Source organism: Dendrobates tinctorius, unplaced genomic scaffold (genome assembly GCF_039654945.1).
Source record: "Dendrobates tinctorius isolate UK_male_01 unplaced genomic scaffold, ASM3965494v1 ptg000062l, whole genome shotgun sequence".
In the NCBI taxonomy this organism is placed as follows: Eukaryota; Metazoa; Chordata; class Amphibia; order Anura; family Dendrobatidae; genus Dendrobates; species Dendrobates tinctorius.
Window position 1 is genome coordinate 15530754 of NW_027361730.1, and position 19717 is coordinate 15550470.

Below are 19717 nucleotides of genomic sequence, written 5' to 3' on the forward strand. Positions count from 1 at the left end.
TAAAATGATAAATGGAGTTGGTTCACTACAATACTCAGAAAGGTTATCAAAATTAGGTCTATTTACTCTAGAAAAGAGAAGACTTAGGGGAGACCTAATATATATGTACAAGTATATCAGAGGGCAATACAGAGATCTCTCCAATGAACTGTTTGTACCAAGGACTGTGACAAGAACAAGGGGGCATTCTCTTCGTTTGGAGGAAAGACAATTTCTGCACCAGCATAGAAGAGGGTTCTTCACGGTAAGAGCAGTGAGGCTCTGGAATTCTCTTTCTGAGGAAGTGGTGATGGCCAACTCACTGAATGAATTTAAGAAAGGAATGGATGCTTTTCTTGTGAGTAACAGTATAGAAGGTTACGAACAACAGAATATTATAGGTAGATGGTTGACCCAGCTTAGGGGATTAATTTTTTTTTCCCTATGGAGAAAATTGGCTTCTTCTCTGTGGGTTTTTTGCCTTCCCCAGGATCAACAATGCAGAACAGCTGCACTAAAAATAGGCTGAACTAGATGGACATAAGGTCTTCCATCAGCCTTCAAAACTATGTTACTATGTTTCTGCACCTGTTAAGTAAAAACGTTTACTTGCATTTTTTCTTTAAATACACAGTGTAAAAAACGCACCAAAAACTCATTGTGGGAACATAGCCTAAATTGGTTGAATCTCAGGAAAGTTACAAGGTTATGTTTATGGAGCTCATATCTACATACAAATTGTAAAATAGTATTTAGATGGTAAATTTCCATTAGTGTCTCTATAAAATGCAAAATATCACTATTTAAAAGTATTATCTGTGAAGAATCTTGTTAAAAAATGTACATGAATACCATCTAGTAAAAGCAAAACTCTTTTATCTTTAGAGTTCCTTGGGCTCGGGCTCGAGCTCAGTTCTTCACTCATGGTGTGAATCGCGTTTCATTAAGTAGTATTGAGCGGGGTGTCTTCTTCGTCAGTCTGGATCCTGAAGAAGGAGGATTTCAGGAGAGCGACAAGAACTCCCTGAGCGTATATGCAAAGTCTCTGCTACATGGAAACTGCTACAACAGGTCACTAAACTTTTATTATTACACTTACGATCATGTATTGCTTAAATCATTTAGTGTTTTCTTTATTGATCTTTATACTTGTATACAAAAACCATTAAGATATATTACTGAGAAACATTACAATTATAAATGGTTATCAAAGGTCTCGAAAATTATGTTGCAGGTAGACTTTCAATGGCATCCGCTACGTTACGCTACAATGGCATCTAGTAGATGGCCTCTTTGAAGGGGTTGTCCATGAGGAGCCCAACATATGTGACAGAGTAAAAAATATACATAAAGCAGAAAATCTGTGTGTGGACCGTTGAATAAAAAACTCACATTTTTCACCGGATTTGAGTGAAATTTTGCACTGACTGTCTTTAGCACCAAAAAGACTGCTAACATTACAACTCAAAATCTAGCCCCGGCCTTCACAAGTTTTGGCCCCACAAATTTGACTCCATGGAAATAAAGGAGAAAATGGGTGTCTGGGTGTTGAATGCAAAACCACAGTTTTTGCCCAAAGGGTCTTAAAAAATTAAAGTGACAGCGCCCAAAGAGTCGTTCTTAAAGGGCTGCAATCATATAGTCAGTAAGGTGGGGCAACCTAATAAGTAGCTTTAAAGTCTGCTGTTGCAGAAGTATCTGGGCACTTATTTATGAAAATTACCTCACAGTAAGATTGTTCTGGTTGCCTATAGCAACCAGTGTGCAGCTTTAAGCAAACATTGCTATAAAACGCTATTAAAGGCAATCAAATCATTGTATCTACCCCAAAATGGTATCAGTAAAAACATCAGCTCAGGGTTCAAAAAATAAGCCCTCACCCAACCGCAGAGTCTGAAAAATGAGAAAGTTATGGGTCTCAGAAAAAGGCTAGAAGAGCGAAAATATTTTTTTGACAAATTTGAGAATTTTTATCACCACTTAAATAATAAAAAAAATATATATATGGTTTGGTATCTGTGTACTCGTACTGACCTGGTGAATCATAATGCTTGGTTAGTTTTACAATATATTGAACGTGGTAAATAAAAAAAAAATAAAAAAAACACTGTGGAATTGCACTTTTTTTTTTTTTTTTTTTTTTACAATTTCTCCACAGTTTTTTCTACCATTTTCCAGTACGCTATGTGGTAAAATAAATGGTGTTATTCAAAAGTACAACTCTTCCTGCCAAACAAGCCCTCATACGGGCTTAAAGGTGAAGATCTCGGTGCACATTTTTCTCACTTTGTCAATATTAATGTTACGGCTGGTTATTGAGTATATACTGTACTCTTTGCTTTACTTCCTATCTGAATGTAAAGGCCCCGTCACACACAGCGATATCGCCAGTGAGATCGCTGATTTTGTGACGCCACAGCGATCTAGCCCCCCTGCCGGGTATCACTGATCGCGCTCAAACGTCCTGGGCCGTTTTTCGATTGTTGGTTTCCCGCTGGCCAGCACGCATCGCTGCGTGTGGCAGTGAGAGACCAGTGATCAGCGACTCTGGACGCTGGTTTCCAAGGTAAACAGCGGGTAACTAAGAGCCGCGCGGCACTTAGATACCCGCTGTTTACATTGGAAACCAGCTTGCTCGCTGGTCCTGATCGCTGGAGGGGCTGTCTATGTGACAGCTCACCAGCAATCAGCCTAACGATGTCCCAGCGATCCCATCCATGTCGGATCGTTGGTGGGATCGCTGGGACATCGTTATGTGTAACGGGGCCTTAGCACATGGCTTTTAGCTACATTTGTCACCAAGACCGTGTTCATATTGTCGTTGTGACTTCCATTTGTAATGCAACCCACTGACAGGTCCTTTGTAAGTGATGTCACTGGTGCCCAACGGACCTTTTTGACATATAATGGGTGGGTTTCATCAGGTTACATAGTAGTTTGTCATTTTCATGGGAAGATTAGCACTGCAGACAGAACTATTCTTTGTATAAACTATACTGAAATGGCCAAGGAAGACTCCAAATATAGTGTCTGATGGCAGTAAGAACAGAGGAAGAACATAGAAATGGGCTAGAATGCAAAATGTAAGATTGTGGATAATTATTGGGGATACAAGCCAAGTAAAATTCATAGTCCAAAGCTCACTTTTATTTTCTACCTTGGTTTTATGCAGGCAGCATCTTGTCTTTTGTGAAATGTAGTTCTATGTTATAAAAGTATGAGACACAAATGGGCAATGCTATTACCCCCGTTAGGAGCATGCATATATTTTGTCCATAATTCTTTTCATTTCAGGTGGTTTGATAAGTCCTTCAGTCTGGTGGTGTTTAGTAATGGGAGGCTGGGTCTGAACGCTGAGCATTCCTGGGCTGACGCGCCAATCATTGGACATTTGTGGGAGGTACTTTGTTAAAATTACTTTGATTTGAACCCACACAGAGAGACTTTATTTATTAAAATATATTACCGGTATATATGGATTTTCAAGCAGTAACGTGGCCTGACTAATAGATGTAAGATTGTTCACAAGAACCAAAAGAAATTAATGCACTGGTAACAAAAGGTACTAAAAATATTAAAAAGGTATTAAAAAAAAGGTGGTAGTTCATTAAAAAAGGGACAGAGTGCCCTGGGGTGCCACGTAACCGGTACGCCCCCTGCCCTGACACGCCTCCTGAATAAGCAGTGCGAAACGCGTGTCGGGGCAGAGGGACGCCCAGGATATCCACGTGCACACCACAGGTATGATATGCCTAATCATTGTTACACCTTGTGTACCTGATTTTCCAGTAGTGCGGCTTATATTTACGCTATCAGCAGCCTTATAGAAGACTGCAGTACCCAGGACATTGAACCTCCTGTTGTCTATACGCGGCATGTATCTTCATCACAGCCTATGTTAGCACAGGCTCAGTTTCTTGTGACTGCCATTTCTACTTGCTTTTTTCCTACAGTTTGCTGCCTTACTTTGCCAAATCTTTAGGTTATCACTACATTGTCTATTTAATTGCATTGCTTACATATTTGCATTTTATATCCTTGGATTTTTCTTCAGGATCCATTATACTATATATTCCACAGTATTGGGTTTTGCTATTGTTAAATAGCTTGTGTTATGTGGCACCCCAGGGCATCCTGTCCCTTTTTTAATGACCTAGCACCTTTCTTTTAATACCTTTTTAATACCGTTGTATCAATAAAAATTACTTTTTAACTGTGAAGTACCTTTTGTTACCAGTGCATTCATTTCTTTTTGGTATCATATCTTGTGAACAATTTAGTATTTAAAGGGGTACATCAACCCAAACATTGCATGGGTTTAATACATTTGGACATCATTGTGTGATAATAGATGTAAGAGTCTAAAGTGTAACTCACCTCTCAGACAGTGATCCCTTGTGAACATGGCTTTGGGGCTGGATTCTGAGGAGTGCGTTTTTGTCAGTGTATAGATCATGTGAGCCACAGAAAACACGCGACCAGCATTCTTACCTATGTAAGTCAATGTACTAGTGCATAGGAATTATTTTCCGTACATTCAACATTCATATAAACCAGCATTAAGGAGGAATTTCTCCTCTAAGCTGGGCCATTCAACACAGCCTTAAGATAATGTTTCCATATGATAATACAGTATTTATATACACTACAGCCAGACACACAGTGTCCAGATATAGAATAAATGGAGTCACATAATAGCCAAATTAATTGGCTTACAGCATCCAAAATGATGAATTCGGCTTTCTTATAGATGGCACATAGTCTGAATGAATAGTGACAGATGGCAAAAACCTACATAAATACTTGGCAAAAGACCAGATGAGCTCCTGTTGTCTTCTGCTAGTTTGGAGCAAATCCATCTAATGCAGAGATGTCTCAATCCTAGGGCTCGATGCCTCCATACTGTGTGCAACTAGTAAAAACGTTCCCTCATTGATAAACTGTAACCACAGGGCTTCTTGCCTCAAACTGATGAAACACGTTTCTAGTCACAATATCATTTTATTGTGGGGTACCGGGTCAAGAGTCACAATCCACACATCCAAAACTGTCACTCTATGGGCAGGTTCACGTTAGCGTATACTAGATACGCAAAGTCCATTTGTGGTAAAAAAAAATCCAGTCGATCTCAGTGGGGGTAAGCAGGATCAGATGTCATAGATAAAATACAACTTTTAATATTCAACATTAAAATATGGGTAGCCCATACCTCGCAATGACATATACAGACATTAAAGTGATAAAAGGCATATTTTATCAATGATATCTGATCCCGCTTACCCCTACTTACATTAGCGTATACAGAAATCATTTAGAGTTTCATTCAGAAAAGTGGGATGATTTTTTTCTCACTTGTCATCCGTGTGCTGTCCGTATACAATCCGGATTTTGCTATAGCAGCAGCTCTTTATTAATTTACAGGACCATTTACAGTTTGGTATGTCACCAATTTTTTTTTTTTTACACATCCATAGACTTGAATGGGTGAGTTTTTTTTTTTGATGGATAGTAGTCGGACCTAAAATATTGTCTTGCGAACAAGCAATACCAAATGCTGCATAGAGACTATACTGTATACTTTAAGATAAGGGCCATGTTCACACCATTCCCTGGTGGTAGGGTTGGTAGCTTGGGAGCTTTAATAGTCCTGTGCAGCTACTGATATTCGCTTAATGTCTCCTTTGTAGAAGTTGTGCGGCAGGGCCACTGGTGGCACACAACTGAAGCCATCCTACTCGGTTACATCTTTCGGCATTAAGTTGTGCTTCTACATATTTAATTAAACTCCTTACCATTTTGTATCAACTAATCTATGAATCTTATGTTCTCTCTACTGTATCTAGTTTATGCTGGCTACAGATTGTTTTGAACTTGGATACACTGAGGATGGGAACTGTCGTGGAGATCCTGGACTTTCACTGCCACCACCCTACAGACTACACTGGGAAATTCCACCCATGGTGAGTATTTTAAACAGCATTTTAGTGAATTTGAGTAAAATTAAGAAATTTCCCCTTATCCCTATTAGAGTCAATAGGTTTTACTACGTATTATGTACTAGTAAACAGATTAAATTCTTTGTTATTTTAGGGGTTTGTATTTACACAGGCAGTGGAGTAATGGTCCAAACATGTGCAGTTTTTATTGCTTTCCACAGGTTGCACAGCACCAAAACAAACTCATAAACATAAATCCCTAACCTTGTCCAGGCACTAACTAAACAGAACAGACCCTGGCTACTCATACAGGCTGAGCTAGCCCCAGCTCGGTCAAATAAAACAGCTACTGTCTACAGCAACCACAGATACTTGCGGTTCTCTGCACACGACCTGCGCAGACTCTTCTCAGAGAGAAATTCTGTCCTGTCTCTTTCTTCAGCTGCAAGACACATCCATATGGTCAGCTTCCCTCTGCTAACTGACTTATATGAACACCTAGCCTGGTTATATGTAGAGCTAGTCAGGTGTACTAATTGGCACCTGTAGAGCTAAGATTTAGCCTTAGCCTACCTGGCATTGCTACATAATGTAAAATTTAGCATATTTGCAGAAATAATGGATAACAGTGATATTTGTGTTCTCTACAATTTCAACTTCAACAATTTATTATAATGGTTATTGCTCATTAGCTAATTTTGGTGCTTTGCTAAGGTTACAGAAGTATGTATATCTACAGGAGATTGAATATTCTGTGGCTTTCCATTAATCCAGTTATGAGGATATCTCTGTAGTGCATGTAAAGGGCTTTAAGGGTAAAATGTAACTTTTTGTATCAGATAAATATTTAAAAAAATGTGAAAAATACCTTGTTTCTCTTCTCTAGTGTCGAGATGTCATTGACTCGTCCTACTTCACAGCTAAAGCGCTAGCAGATGATGTGGATTTTTACTGCCTGCGCTTCACAGATTTTGGAAAAGGACTCATCAAAAAATGCCGGAGCAGCCCTGATGCCTTTTTGCAGATTGCACTCCAACTGGCTCACTATAGGGTAAATCCACCACCAAACTTTTCTATGAAAATTGTTTACATCTTTCTTGCCTTCTTTAAGGTTTAGAACAGTTAAAGAAGTTATCCACTCCTTGGACAACTTCTTGTCACACCCCTCTCTTTGCCCCCATAAAATAATAAAGCTTATACTCACCTCCTGTGCCGACTCTGCAGCCTGCACTTCCTCTTCCTGATCGATTTGTCTGAAGGCGGGGACAGTGATGCCTGCGCTGATTGGGCGCCGGTGTCACAACACCTAATGAGAGCCCCGGGGAGAGCGACTGCTGACTCCACGGGAACAGGGCCAGCACGGGAGGTGAGAAAAGGCTTTATTTTATGAGTGCCAAACATTTTGATCAAGAAGGGGTTGTCCTAGTAGTGGGCAACCCCTTTAAATATTAAAAGGGTTATCCACTATTAACATGCTCCATATAAAGGAAAAAACAACACAAATGGCTCCTGAACCATCATCATTCTCGCGATATCGAATCGACACCATGTCTCCCGCTTGTCACCTGACTGTGACGCTAGTCACAACCCACGGCTAGGCTGTGAATAAGCTCAGTCAGCCGTTACTGGGTCAATACCAAAAGATCACGTAGTAAACCAATGGAAAATACGAAGTCACAAGACTGGTCACATGCCAGGGTCAAAATGCCAGAGAAACAGCGGATAAGCAAAGGAGCAATAACAAACGGGTAGTCTGAACACGGTCCAAATGTCAGCAACAGAATATCAGATGCAAAGGGGCAATGACAAATGGGTAGTCTGAACACGGTCCAAAGGTCAGCAGCAGAATATCAGATGCAAAGGGGCATTGACAAACGGTAGTCTGAACACGCTCCAAAGGTCAGCAGCAGAAGAAGATCAGAACTTACAGCACAGGGTACAGGTGAACACACTAGAGAGCACCAGCTTAGAACAAGCTTTTGACTGGCAATGATCTGGGCCATTCAGCTCACCTAAATAGCAGGGCAATTACCAAGAACATGGAGCACCTGTGGAAATCTCTGCACCTTCCAGTCAGATTGACCGCTCAGCTGACCTATCAAAGCACCCACAGCTCAGCACGCCCCACCACAGGATAGGATGCCAGAGCTGTCCATCACAGAGTCCCAGACACTCTGAGCAGAGGAATCATGACAGTGACATTATGGTTCTTGCAAATCAACATTACATCAGAGTGCCCGCTGATTGGCTTCAGTGGTCATATGACATACGAATGACCATGACCATTGTGGGAGACAAAGTGCCGACATTGCTGGAAATAATACACATATATACATAGGGTAGCCCATTTGAGCAGTCTATTTACACTTTAATTTTCTTCTGATTTTGTTGCTCAAAACTGACAGACCAAGAAATTATCATTAAGCATCTTAATTGTGCACAAATATCAACTGCTTTTTTACAACATTGTATTATATCTGTTGACAAATGATTTGCTGGAGAAGCAGGGGGAATTGGTTTCTGTTGACAGTTGCCTAAACGTGAGGAGCTGGCTGTCAATCAGCATGATATTGGCAGTCATGCCCTGTCTATAGAGCAGCCTGGAAGAAAAAGAGATTCTCTGTTGACATGGAGCAACTGAATCGCCAGCAGAAACGTTCAGTGCCCACTGAGTCGGCGCCTTGTAGAACAGGCAGGTAGTTAGCAACCACCTGCCTGTTATTTTTTAGGCTCATTGTAAAAAATAAAAAGTAAATAGAAATCCTGAATAACCCCTTTAAGCTTATTTCAAGTTAATTTTGACTTCTCTTTTGACATTTTTTCTTCTTCTGTTGAATGTGTTATGGCAGGATAAGGGTCACTTCTGTCTGACATATGAAGCCTCAATGACTCGCCTGTTTCGGGAAGGTCGAACAGAAACTGTTAGGTCTTGCACCTCTCAGTCATGTGAATTTGTAAAAGCCATGGAGGATCCCAATCAAACTGTGTGTATATAATTTGTTTTTGTATCTTTTCTCCATTCTTGATGTGTATATTTAGATGAATTCACTGATCATTATGTCTTTTTACTCAGAAAGAGAATCGTCTGGCTTTTTACCGAGCTGCGGCTGAACGTCACCAGCTCATGTATCGTTTAGCAATGACCGGTAAAGGAATTGACCGCCACCTTTTCTGCCTGTTCCTTGTATCTAAGTATCTGGGAACCGAGTCTCCTTTTCTTCAGCAGGTGAGAACTAAAAACAACTTGTGCATGTAGATTTATTTTAGTAACAGATAAAAGGGAACTTGTCAGCAGATTAATGATGTCCTAACCCAGGGATTGCACAACCAATGGCCTGAGGACCACATGTGGCTCGCCATGCTAATCTTTGTTGCCCCAACAACCTCTGATTTCTCTGGATTCAGTAGCTGTCATAAGTAGAGTTGAGCGAAACGGTTTGGTCAAATTCAAAAGTCGCCGACTTTCGCTAAAGTCGGGTTTCGCCGAGCGAAACCCGACCATAGCGTGAGGTCGGCCATGCGGTCGCCGGCCCGAGCGCCAAAGTCGGATTTCCCAGAATGCTTGCACGTGACTTTTTTCATTCACTGAGCAAGGACGTACACTGTGGGCAACGAGATGACATGTGCAGCGTCGAGAGAGAGTGAGAGAGATTTCGCGCACTTTAAAAAAGCGGTCCGGCATGTAGGTGTGTTTACTGTCCTCCACTCCCTGCCGACTTTGCTTCTCCATTGACTTGCATTGGGTTTCGTGTTTCAGCCAGACCTTCAACTTGTCACGATAGTCGGACGATTTCGTTCAACTCGACTTTTGAGAAAGTCTGGTTTCATGAAACCCGACTCAACCCTAAAAAAGGCAAAGTCGATCATCTCTAGTCATAAGTTATGGGGATACAATTGCTCGTTGTATGGTCATCTTGACTCAGCTTTTCTGGACTGCTAAGTAAGGGATCAGAGTGTCCTCTTTTTCTATATTAGTGGATGTTCCAAAATGAAACCCCACCTTAATAGATTATGTCATATATAGTACGGTTCTCGTATCAGAATTCCCCATTACATTTTTTGTGGCTATTAGGAGTGGTAGAATCACAAAATTTGGCACTCAGCTCCCAGGGCTGCCACCAGGAATTTCAGGGTTTCATACTGGCAAAATTTTCTGGTCTCCTTGTAATTCAGCCCAGGCTTCGCCTCCACCCTCCGAACCTTCCACAGTACCACCGCCCACTCATTGAAAAACTCCACTTCTGTAGCACGTCCTCACCAATCACACATTAACAGTTCTCATCGAACACCAGGTCACATACAAAGCCAGCAGCTTTTGTTTTGGCCAAAAGATTTTTTGAAGCCACCACCACGACAAGTTAGACTCTTTCGACCGGGCCCTACTCTGCTGTAACCTATTAAACATTTCTTTAAATATCCATTACTTTTTGTAGGTATATTTTTATTTATTTTTAGTTAAGGGAATGTGTCACATACATACTTTTTTAAAATGACCAATAACACCACATATAAGGGACAAGTACCATCACACCATGGCCAGACCACATATTACCACCACATAGTGACTAAATATTACCATGCACAAGTGATATACCGCCACACCATGATCAGACCACATTTTACCACCGCATTTTGACAGAATAAGACCACATATAGGGACAAATACCTCCACACCATAGCCAGACCACATATTGCGACCATGTAGTGACTAGATAATACCACTTAAAAGGAACAAATACCACCACACCGTGATCAAATCACATATTACCACCACATAGTGACTGAATCATAATGTATACAATGAACAAATATCGCCACATCTTGACCAGACTACATATTACCACCACATAGTGACTGAAAACTACAATACTAAATTGTCTAATAAATAAACATTACTAAAAAAATGCAATTCTAATATTACCCTAAGTGCCATTATACACCGGCGCTCTATATATAGTGTATAGTTTACAGGTAATACAGGGATCCCCAGTGCCAATAGACACATGAGCTCTGTGTATAGTGTCAGTGTACAAGTAATACAGTGATGCATGTTGGCACACACTACTTTATTATACCATGTGGCTGCCAGCACTGGAGAATCCTCACAGCGTGCTGTGACCGATGTGAGGCTTCAGAATTCTATAGTCACTGTAGGAATTCAACTCGCTCAGGAGCAACGGGAGACAATCAGGTGGCACGTTCCTTTAAAAGTTCATAGGGTTTATTGCTCCATAACCCATAAACCAGCACATAACATAAGGAATAGCCTTTAGCTCAGGTGAAAGCAAGTATAAGTGTCTATTGTTTCAGGCTCAGTCCTGGAGCCTCAGCAAGCACAGGAGGCTTATCCCTCCTCACATACAGCCAATATACACAGGCCTCACCGGGTCAGCAGCCTCAGCACGTGGTCTTCAGGAAGGTAGCACACCTTCCTCCACATAGGCCTTCCGGGACCTTCCACATGGCCCAATCAGATCCATGCGCTCTCTCTGGTGACCGGACCTCGGGTACCTTATATGGTCCATAACCACACCCACAGGTGATCACATGGCTATGACCTCACTAAAGGTCCTATTACACACAGCCACACATATACTTTATTATGACACTCTTAAACACACCCCTGGGTGGGTTTGTAGGTAACAAGGCCTGTCCATCTCTCTAGTTTCCTGGAGACTTCTCCCTTACACATTGAAACAACACCTCAGCAGTATCACTGCTGATCAACACATAAGTATCCATCCCAAAGCCACTTTGAGATACATAACGGCCATTCAGTATTCTGCCATTCATCCTTTCTCCTGGGACATCCACACAGCGCCCCCTAGCGGACTCAGTGGTTACTACACCACATCACATAGTGACTGTAGGTTTTCGTGAAAAACCTGGACAACCCTTTTAATCTCTTAGTGACAGATCTAATTTTCACCTTAATGGCCAGGCCAAATTTTTTTAAATTTGACCAGTGTCACTTTATGTAATAATAACTCTGGAACACTTCAACAGATCCCAGTGATTCTGAAAATGTTTTTTCATGACATATTGTACTTCTTGTTAGTGGTAAATTTTGGTCTATATGATTTATGTATATTTATGAAAATATTGAAAACTAGATAAAAAGTTTGAAAATTTTACAATTTTCAAACTTTAAATTTTTATGCCCTTAAATTAGATAGTTATACCACACAAAATAGTTGTTAAATTACATTTCCCACATGTCTACTTTACGTCAACACAAGTTTTGAAACATATTTATTTGTTTGGAAGTTAGAAGGGTTCAAAGTTGATCAGCAATTTCTCAATTTTCCAACAAAATGTACAAAACCATTTTTTTGGGGGAATACATCACCTTTGAAGTGATTTTGCACCCTTCAAAGTGCTCAAAACTGTATTAAAGAAGTTTATTAACCCTTCAGGTATTTCAAGGGAATTAATGGAATGTGGAAGGAAAGAAGGAATATTTAACATTTTTTCACAAAAATTTAACTTTAGCCCCAAATTTTTTACTTTCACAAGGATAACAGGAGAAAATGGGCCCTAAAATTTATTGTGCAATTTCTCCTGAGTATGCCGATACCCCATATGTGGGGTAAAACTACTGTTGGGTCACACAGCAGGGCTCGGAAAGGGAAGGAGCACCATTTGAGTTTTTGAACAAAGAAATGGCTGGAATCGATAGCGGATGCCATGTCGTGTTTGGAGAGCCCCTGATGTACCTAAACAATGGAAACCCCCACAAGTGACTCCACTTTGGAAATAACACTCCTCAAGGATTTTCTGCAGAGGTATATTGAGGATTTGTAACCCAAAGATGCTACAGAATATTTGATAACATTAGGTCGTCATATTGAATATCAGGTCATTAGTGTTGAGCGCAAGTTCTCACTACTCAAGTTTGCATTGGGTGCTCAGGTATGCACAAAGTGCAATAATATATGGACGGAGGGCACAGTCAAATTAGTCAAAAGTGGGTTCACCAAAGATATATTCAAAAATACATTATACAAAGAACAAAAGAGAAAAGCAGTATATCTACATATGGGAACTCCACAAAATGTACAAAAGGTAAATTTTATTATCATCTCAAATCATGAAATAATGATATGATGATACTCCCACAGCAGAAAAACCCCACATAGCAATAGTGACATTGGGTAAATATCAAACAAGCCACCTCAACATATTGAATATCACAAACAATGTATGTAAAATAGTGTAATCATACATAGACCAAAAGGTCTGTGTATGTGAGGTGTAAAAAGCCGCTATTCACAGCACCATATGAGCCAAAAAAGAGTTAACAGGGCAAAAAAAAAAAAAGCCCACACAGTTGTTCAATACCTGACCCAAAAAAGGAAAGCTTATAGACCCTGTAGATGCATAGGGACCAGACGATATTCAGCATAAAGATATATAACGCCAGAAAATGCTGGAAGCAGCTGGTGGGGTAAGGGAGTGGGGGGATCAAGGCCCCACGCGTATCGCCACACGTTGTGTGGCTTCTTCAGGGGTGGATAAAGCGCTGTAGGAATGTATGTGCCACATATATATTTATAGTGCAGTCACACATGATACATAATTACCAAAATCAAAGACTGATACTAACCCATGAGGCAGATAGACACTGCATGGCCACGTCCATCTTGTCAGTGTTACTCACAGAACAATAAAGCTTGTTGAAAATCAATGATATTACCGGGCAAGATAAACGCCTGCGCAATCGAAACAGCAATGTCACTATTGCTATGTGGTGTTTTTCTGCTGTGGGAGTATCATCATATCATTATTTCATGATTTGAGATGATTGCAATTTTTTGCATCTTTTAATCTGTTTTTAATGTTTTTTGCTGTTTTGTGTATGTGTCAGGTATTGATGTATAAATAAAATTTACCTTTTGCACATTTTGTGGAGTTCCCATATGTAGATATATTGCTTTTCTCTTTTGTTCTTTGTATAAGGTATGCACAAAGTATGGCGGGTGCTTGAGTAACCCCGATGGGAACTCGAGTAGTGAACACTTGCTCTCAACACTAGTTGTCATATCGTCATAATTTTTTTCTTAACTCTTGAAAAAACCCTAGCCTCACCCAGTGGCCTTCATACAGTCTGATCAGAATGTTAGACAAAGAACCTCATGTTCAGTTATATATACTTTTGCCTAGCGGCATTAGATCAATGTATGATTTTATCCATCCTCTCTTTTATAGCATATTGCATGACTAGTCCAACCCTAATCCTAGCCCAACTCTAACCCTAGCCTAACCCTAATGGCAAAGACTGAAAGAAATTAAAATTCTAAAATAAAAAAGTGTAATCTAAGGAAATGACACAGGGGGCGGGGGTTACATACTAATTATTGGCTTTGGATCACTGTGATAGGGTCCCTGCTGTTGCCAGGTACTGCCTGGCAGATCTCGGCGGACGCACTGCACATGCACCCACCATTTTTTTTCAGGAAGAGGAGGCAAGGGCCAGGAGACGGAGCTGGAGGGACTGGAGGATGGCAGAGGAGGGGTGCTTGGGGACCTCATTTCTCTCCTTTGACATGTATATGTATACATGTATATCATGTCAGAAGAGAGTCAAATGTTTTTAATTGCCGGCACACTTTTTTTTTTTCTTTTTACATGGGTAAAAGGCTCTCGGCTACCCCCAGTAGACAAAGCCTCAATTTTATTGTATGACAATATCTCCTTGTCCTGAACATTTCCACCCTAGCTTAAAGGTAATTTGACAGCTGATATATGCTGCTCGATCCCAGGACAGCATGTATCAGGCACCAGCAGTAAGATTTCAGCCATTTCAGCCTTGTACTTTTCACTCTGTGGCGCTATGGTGTTTCAGAGAAAAACATACTTTAAAAGTCACCGGAGACTATGCTGCATGGGAGATTAGTCGGACAGGCAGGGTACTTGCGACTTCTCTCCATCCACTTCTCTGGAGTGACAGGTTCTGCATGCATGTGTAGGAAGAGGCGATGGTACCCCTGAAGAGCCCCTGTGTGATGTGGCATTAGTGAGTAAAGACTGCTATCTGCTTTCTGGACAAAACCATGAGGTACTAACAAGCACCAGAAGAGTTGCAGGGGAACGAGTTCCCATATGAGACTCGGTCAGGTGCCTTGGATGATGCGGTTCCTGGATATAAAAGTCCTGTGTGAAAAACCAAGACAGGATTTGGCATCAAGGAGAGGAGCGGTGCTTATGTAGGACAGAGATGAATCAAGTGTGACAGGCCAGCAAGTTGCTGGCCTCCGTCAAACAGAACCCGGACGACGCCCAGTGAAATCCAAAGACCCAACTATGCCAGTCAAGACCCAAAGTCCCGACTGCGCCGGTCAAGATCAGAATCTTTGCTCTGCGCCAATCAAGATCCAGAGCCCAGACAAAGCCTGTCGAGAGCCGGGTCCCAGTTCTCTCTTCCTCAGGCCTAAGAAAGACGTGCCGTCGGTCAAGCACCGAAGTTCCGCAAGGAGACATCGACCAGAAGAGGACACCTGCGGTTACAGAAGGACAACACGAGTGAGCTGGGCCGTCACTTCCAGCAATAATGTACAGTACAGGGGAGAACCAGGTGACTCCCACTAGGGCTGTTGTTGAAGGAAGAGTTATCGTAGTAGCTCCCCAGGAATGGGTGTACCACCATTGTAGGAAGGACAAAAATATAATCCCTGAGAGACTTTTCCGTTATTCAAATTGTATTTTAAAATCCATTGTATGTTTACAGTCGAATGGTTTACTGCTGTTTACACTGTTTCATATTATTAACTGTTTCCTGACCACTGTAAATTCTCACTATTTCGTAAGGAAATAAATTGCTCATTGAATGTTTCCGTCTCGTGCCTTCTGTACGTTGCTTTCGGTCACCTGCATTCACTTGTATAGGGAGATGCCTGTTTGGGAGAAGCATCCAGGAACCCTCCTATCCAACAAGTCTGCCTTGTGCCTTTTAAAGTATGTTTTTCTGTGAAATGCAGCAGCATTTCACAGTGAAATATACAATGGCTTGCAAAGTATTCACTTCCTTGGTATTGTTCGTGTTTTGTACCTCGCAACCTGGAATTTCACTGTTTTTTTTAGGGTTTGCATCCGTTCATGTAAAGAACATGCCTGTAACTTTAAACCTTTGGTTTTCTTTTTATTGTGAAACAAGCAACAAATAGGACAAAATAACTGAAATCTTCAGTGTGCATAACTATTCACCCCCCCCAAAGTCAGTGTTTTGTAGAGCCTCTTTTTGTAGCAATTACTGTTGCAAGTCGCATTTAATAAGTCTCTATGAGCTTTCCTCATCTTGCCACTGGGATTTTTGCACATTCTTCAAGGCAACACTGCTCCATCTCTTTAAAGTTAGATGGTTTGCTCTGTGAACAGCAATCTTCAAGCCCGACCACAGATTCTCAGTTGGATTAAGGTCTGGGATTTGACTAGGCCACTCCAAAACATTTACACTTTTCCCCTTAACCACTTAGTGGCCGAGCCAATTTTGACCTTAATGGCCAAGCCAATTTTTACAATTCTGACCACTGTCACTTTATGAGGTTACAGCTCTGGAACGCTTCAACATATCCCACTGATTCTCAGACTTTTTCGTGACATATTGTACTTCATTATAGTGGTAAGATTTCTTTTATATGACTTGCGTTTATTTATGAAAAAAACTGAAATTTGTCAAAACTTTTGAAAATTTTACAATTTTCAAACTTTTAATTTGTGTACCCTTAAATCAGAGAGTGGTGTCACACAAATTATTTAATAAATAACATTTCCAACATGTCATCTTTACATCAGCGCAATTTTGGAAACATAATTTTTTTGTTAGGAACTTATTGGGTTAAAAGTTGACCACTGATTTCTCATTTTTCTATCAAAATTTACAAAACCATTTTTTAAGGGACCACCTCATATTTGAAGTGAGTTTGGGGGGGTCAGTATGACATAAAATACGCAAAAGTGACACCATTATCAGGAGAAAATGGACCACAAAATTTGTTGTGCAATTTCTCCTGAGTACACTGATACCTTGTATGTGGGGGAAAGCCACTGTTTGGACCCATGGCAGGGCTCAGAAGTGTGGGAGCACCATTTGATTTTTTGAACCCAAAATTGGCTGGAATCAATGCCTGTGCCATGTCGTGTTTGGAGACCCTTTTATGTACCTAAACAGTGAAAACCCCCCAATTCTAACTCCAGTCATAACACAGCCCTAAACCCAACCCTAACCAGAACCCCAACCTTAACTACAATCTTAAGCCTGACCACAATCATAACCCCAAGACAACCCTAACACCACGACCACCCTTGCCCTAGCCCAACCCTAACCCTAGCTTTAACCCCGGCCCTAGCCCAACTCTAGCCCTATCCCAACCCTAACCTTAGCTACAACTCCAACCTTGCCCCAACCATAACCCTAACTGGAAAAATGAAAAAAAAACATTTGTTTTATTATTTTTACCTATGTAAGGGGGTGACGAATGGGGGTTTGATTTACTGTTTTTTGTTTATTTTGATCACTGTGATAGGGTCTCTCACGGTGATCAAAATGAACCAATAGGAAAAATCTATCGTTGCTGGGTTCCAGCTGACAGATCACAGCGGGCGCACTGCGTATATGCCTGCCATTTTCTTCCAAGAAGGCGACACTGAGGGCCGGGGAAAGGAGCCATAGGGTCCGGGGATGGCAGAGGTGCCGGGGGGGGGGGCTCTCAGGGGACCCATTTTCTCTCTCCTCTGGTATGCTAGATGAGAAATGAATGAAAAATCTGACTTTTTTTTGCAATCGACGCTATTCAGTGAATAACGGCGATCACAATACTGGGAACGGTAAAAACCAGCCCGAATCATGTTCTCTGGGGTTTCAGCTACCCCCAGTAGCCGAGACCCAGGAGATTTTATGACGCTGGGGGGCGCTATACACTTATTTCTCAGTGGCCTTAAAAAGCGGTGCCGAGGAATAAGTACCCTTAACTCCCGCCATTAAAAGGCGTATCGGCGGTCGTTAAGTGGTTAAACCACTCTAGTGTTGCTTTAGCAGTATGCTATATCATTGTCTTGTTGGAACGTGAACCTCTGTCACAGTCTTAAACCGCTGACAGAATGAAACAAGTTTTGCTGAAGAATAACCCTGTATTTCACACCATCTATATTCCCCTCAGCTCGGACCAATTTCCCTATCCCTACTGCCGAAAAGCATCCCCATACATGATGTAGCCACCACCGTGTTTCACTGTGGGGAAAGGTGTTCTTGGGGTCAGAGGTGTTTCTAGGCTTTCTGGTACCAGGGAAGAGAATTCAATTTGGCAACCCCCTCCCCCAAGAACGTATGCGATTTGCACACTTAGTCACGTGCCGACGAGAAGCTCACCCTAATTCAATGTTCAGTTAAAAACTGAGAAGCAGAAGAGAAGCTCGTTGTTACACAACAGTATGAAAATTGCATATGAGTGAAGCTGCCATGTGATGACTGCTGGAACCAGCAAGTAGAGCTGAATCTTGAAAGTGAGTATTTTTCAGGCTGTTGGATTGACTGCAGGGCTTCATTTTATAATTAAAGGGTGCGTCCAGGTTTGAGATGAAAGTCTGGAGTCACTATAGGTAGCTGCAGGCTTTGAATTCTCACAGTGCATGCACTGCACTGCACACGTCATTTTCATTTAGTGAGGCCACGCATGTCTAGTCAGCACGTAACCACATGTATACAAATCACCGGCACCAGACAATCCCAACAGCATGCAGAATTCAGAAGTCTGCGGTCACATAGAATGACTGCAGACTCATAACAAACATGGATATCCCCTTTAATATTTCTAACATAAATTAAAATATGAGAATTAGTCAGTATCACAAAAAACATTTACATCCAGGTACCTTATAGATGATGTTGGCTCTGGGGTCGTTCTCTTTCTTTTCTTCTTCATCTTGCCCAGACTCCATGAGTTTTCTCATCCACAGCTGTCTCTGCAAACTTCCATCATCTTTGGTCTTCTGCAGGACATCTCCACACAACGCCCTTAAAGAGAGCAGTGTAATTATAATGCTCCCGAATAAAAATATCTTCCCTATGCTGAGCCCCTGAATAAATAATTGCCCCTCACTATATTCCCTGCACAAAATATAACCCCACACTGTCCCTCTTATGGTACATGCTCTCCACACTGTCCCCTCCTTTCCATACTGGGTCACCTCTTCACACTGTTCTCTCACACTCAGTCACCCCTATAGGGCCCAGTCTCTAAACTATGCCCCTTATTTCACTCCCCCTCCTTGGTATACTGTCGCCTCCTGGCTGTGCCCTTACACTGTTCCCCCATGCTACACCCCCCACACTAGTCAGTCTCAATTCTGTGCCCACTCGCACTATTTTCCCACCATACTGTCTCTTCCTATGTTTCCTCCTCCCTCCTCATATATTTACCTTCCATTCTGCCTCCTCACACATCCCACCCACTTCCCATATTGTGTCTGCACTATCCCATCACCCTAACTCACCATACTGTGTCCTCACACACTTTTCCCTCGCTCCTCATGCTGTGCGCCATGCCTCAGCTGGTGGACACCGCGTCCGCACACGCCACTGAGGCACAGCGCACTTAACCCTATATGTACAGGTTTAACAATATTCGCCTTTTCCCATGACGCAGAGTAAATTGATCTAGTGATCCTCATCTGTATATATTGGTCCACCTGACCTAATAAGCACCCTCTAATCTGTAACTGATGAAGGTCTGATGTAAGACCGAAACATTTTGTTTACTGCAACTGGGGACAACATTAAATTATTGTTTGATCCCTTGAGGGCCGAG

General features: G+C 41.6%; 1 protein-coding gene across 1 annotated transcript in view; it reads left to right on the plus strand.

The window, feature by feature from the left end:
- CPT1B (carnitine palmitoyltransferase 1B) overlaps positions 1 to 19717 on the plus strand; it is a 64568-nt gene that overhangs the window by 30089 nt on the left and 14762 nt on the right. Inside the window, exons 11-16 of the mRNA XM_073579315.1 lie at positions 865 to 1050; positions 3274 to 3379; positions 5823 to 5939; positions 6802 to 6966; positions 8765 to 8899; positions 8989 to 9141. Coding sequence (XP_073435416.1) covers positions 865 to 1050; positions 3274 to 3379; positions 5823 to 5939; positions 6802 to 6966; positions 8765 to 8899; positions 8989 to 9141 — 862 coding nt within the window. The remainder of the gene's footprint in view (positions 1 to 864; positions 1051 to 3273; positions 3380 to 5822; positions 5940 to 6801; positions 6967 to 8764; positions 8900 to 8988; positions 9142 to 19717) is intronic.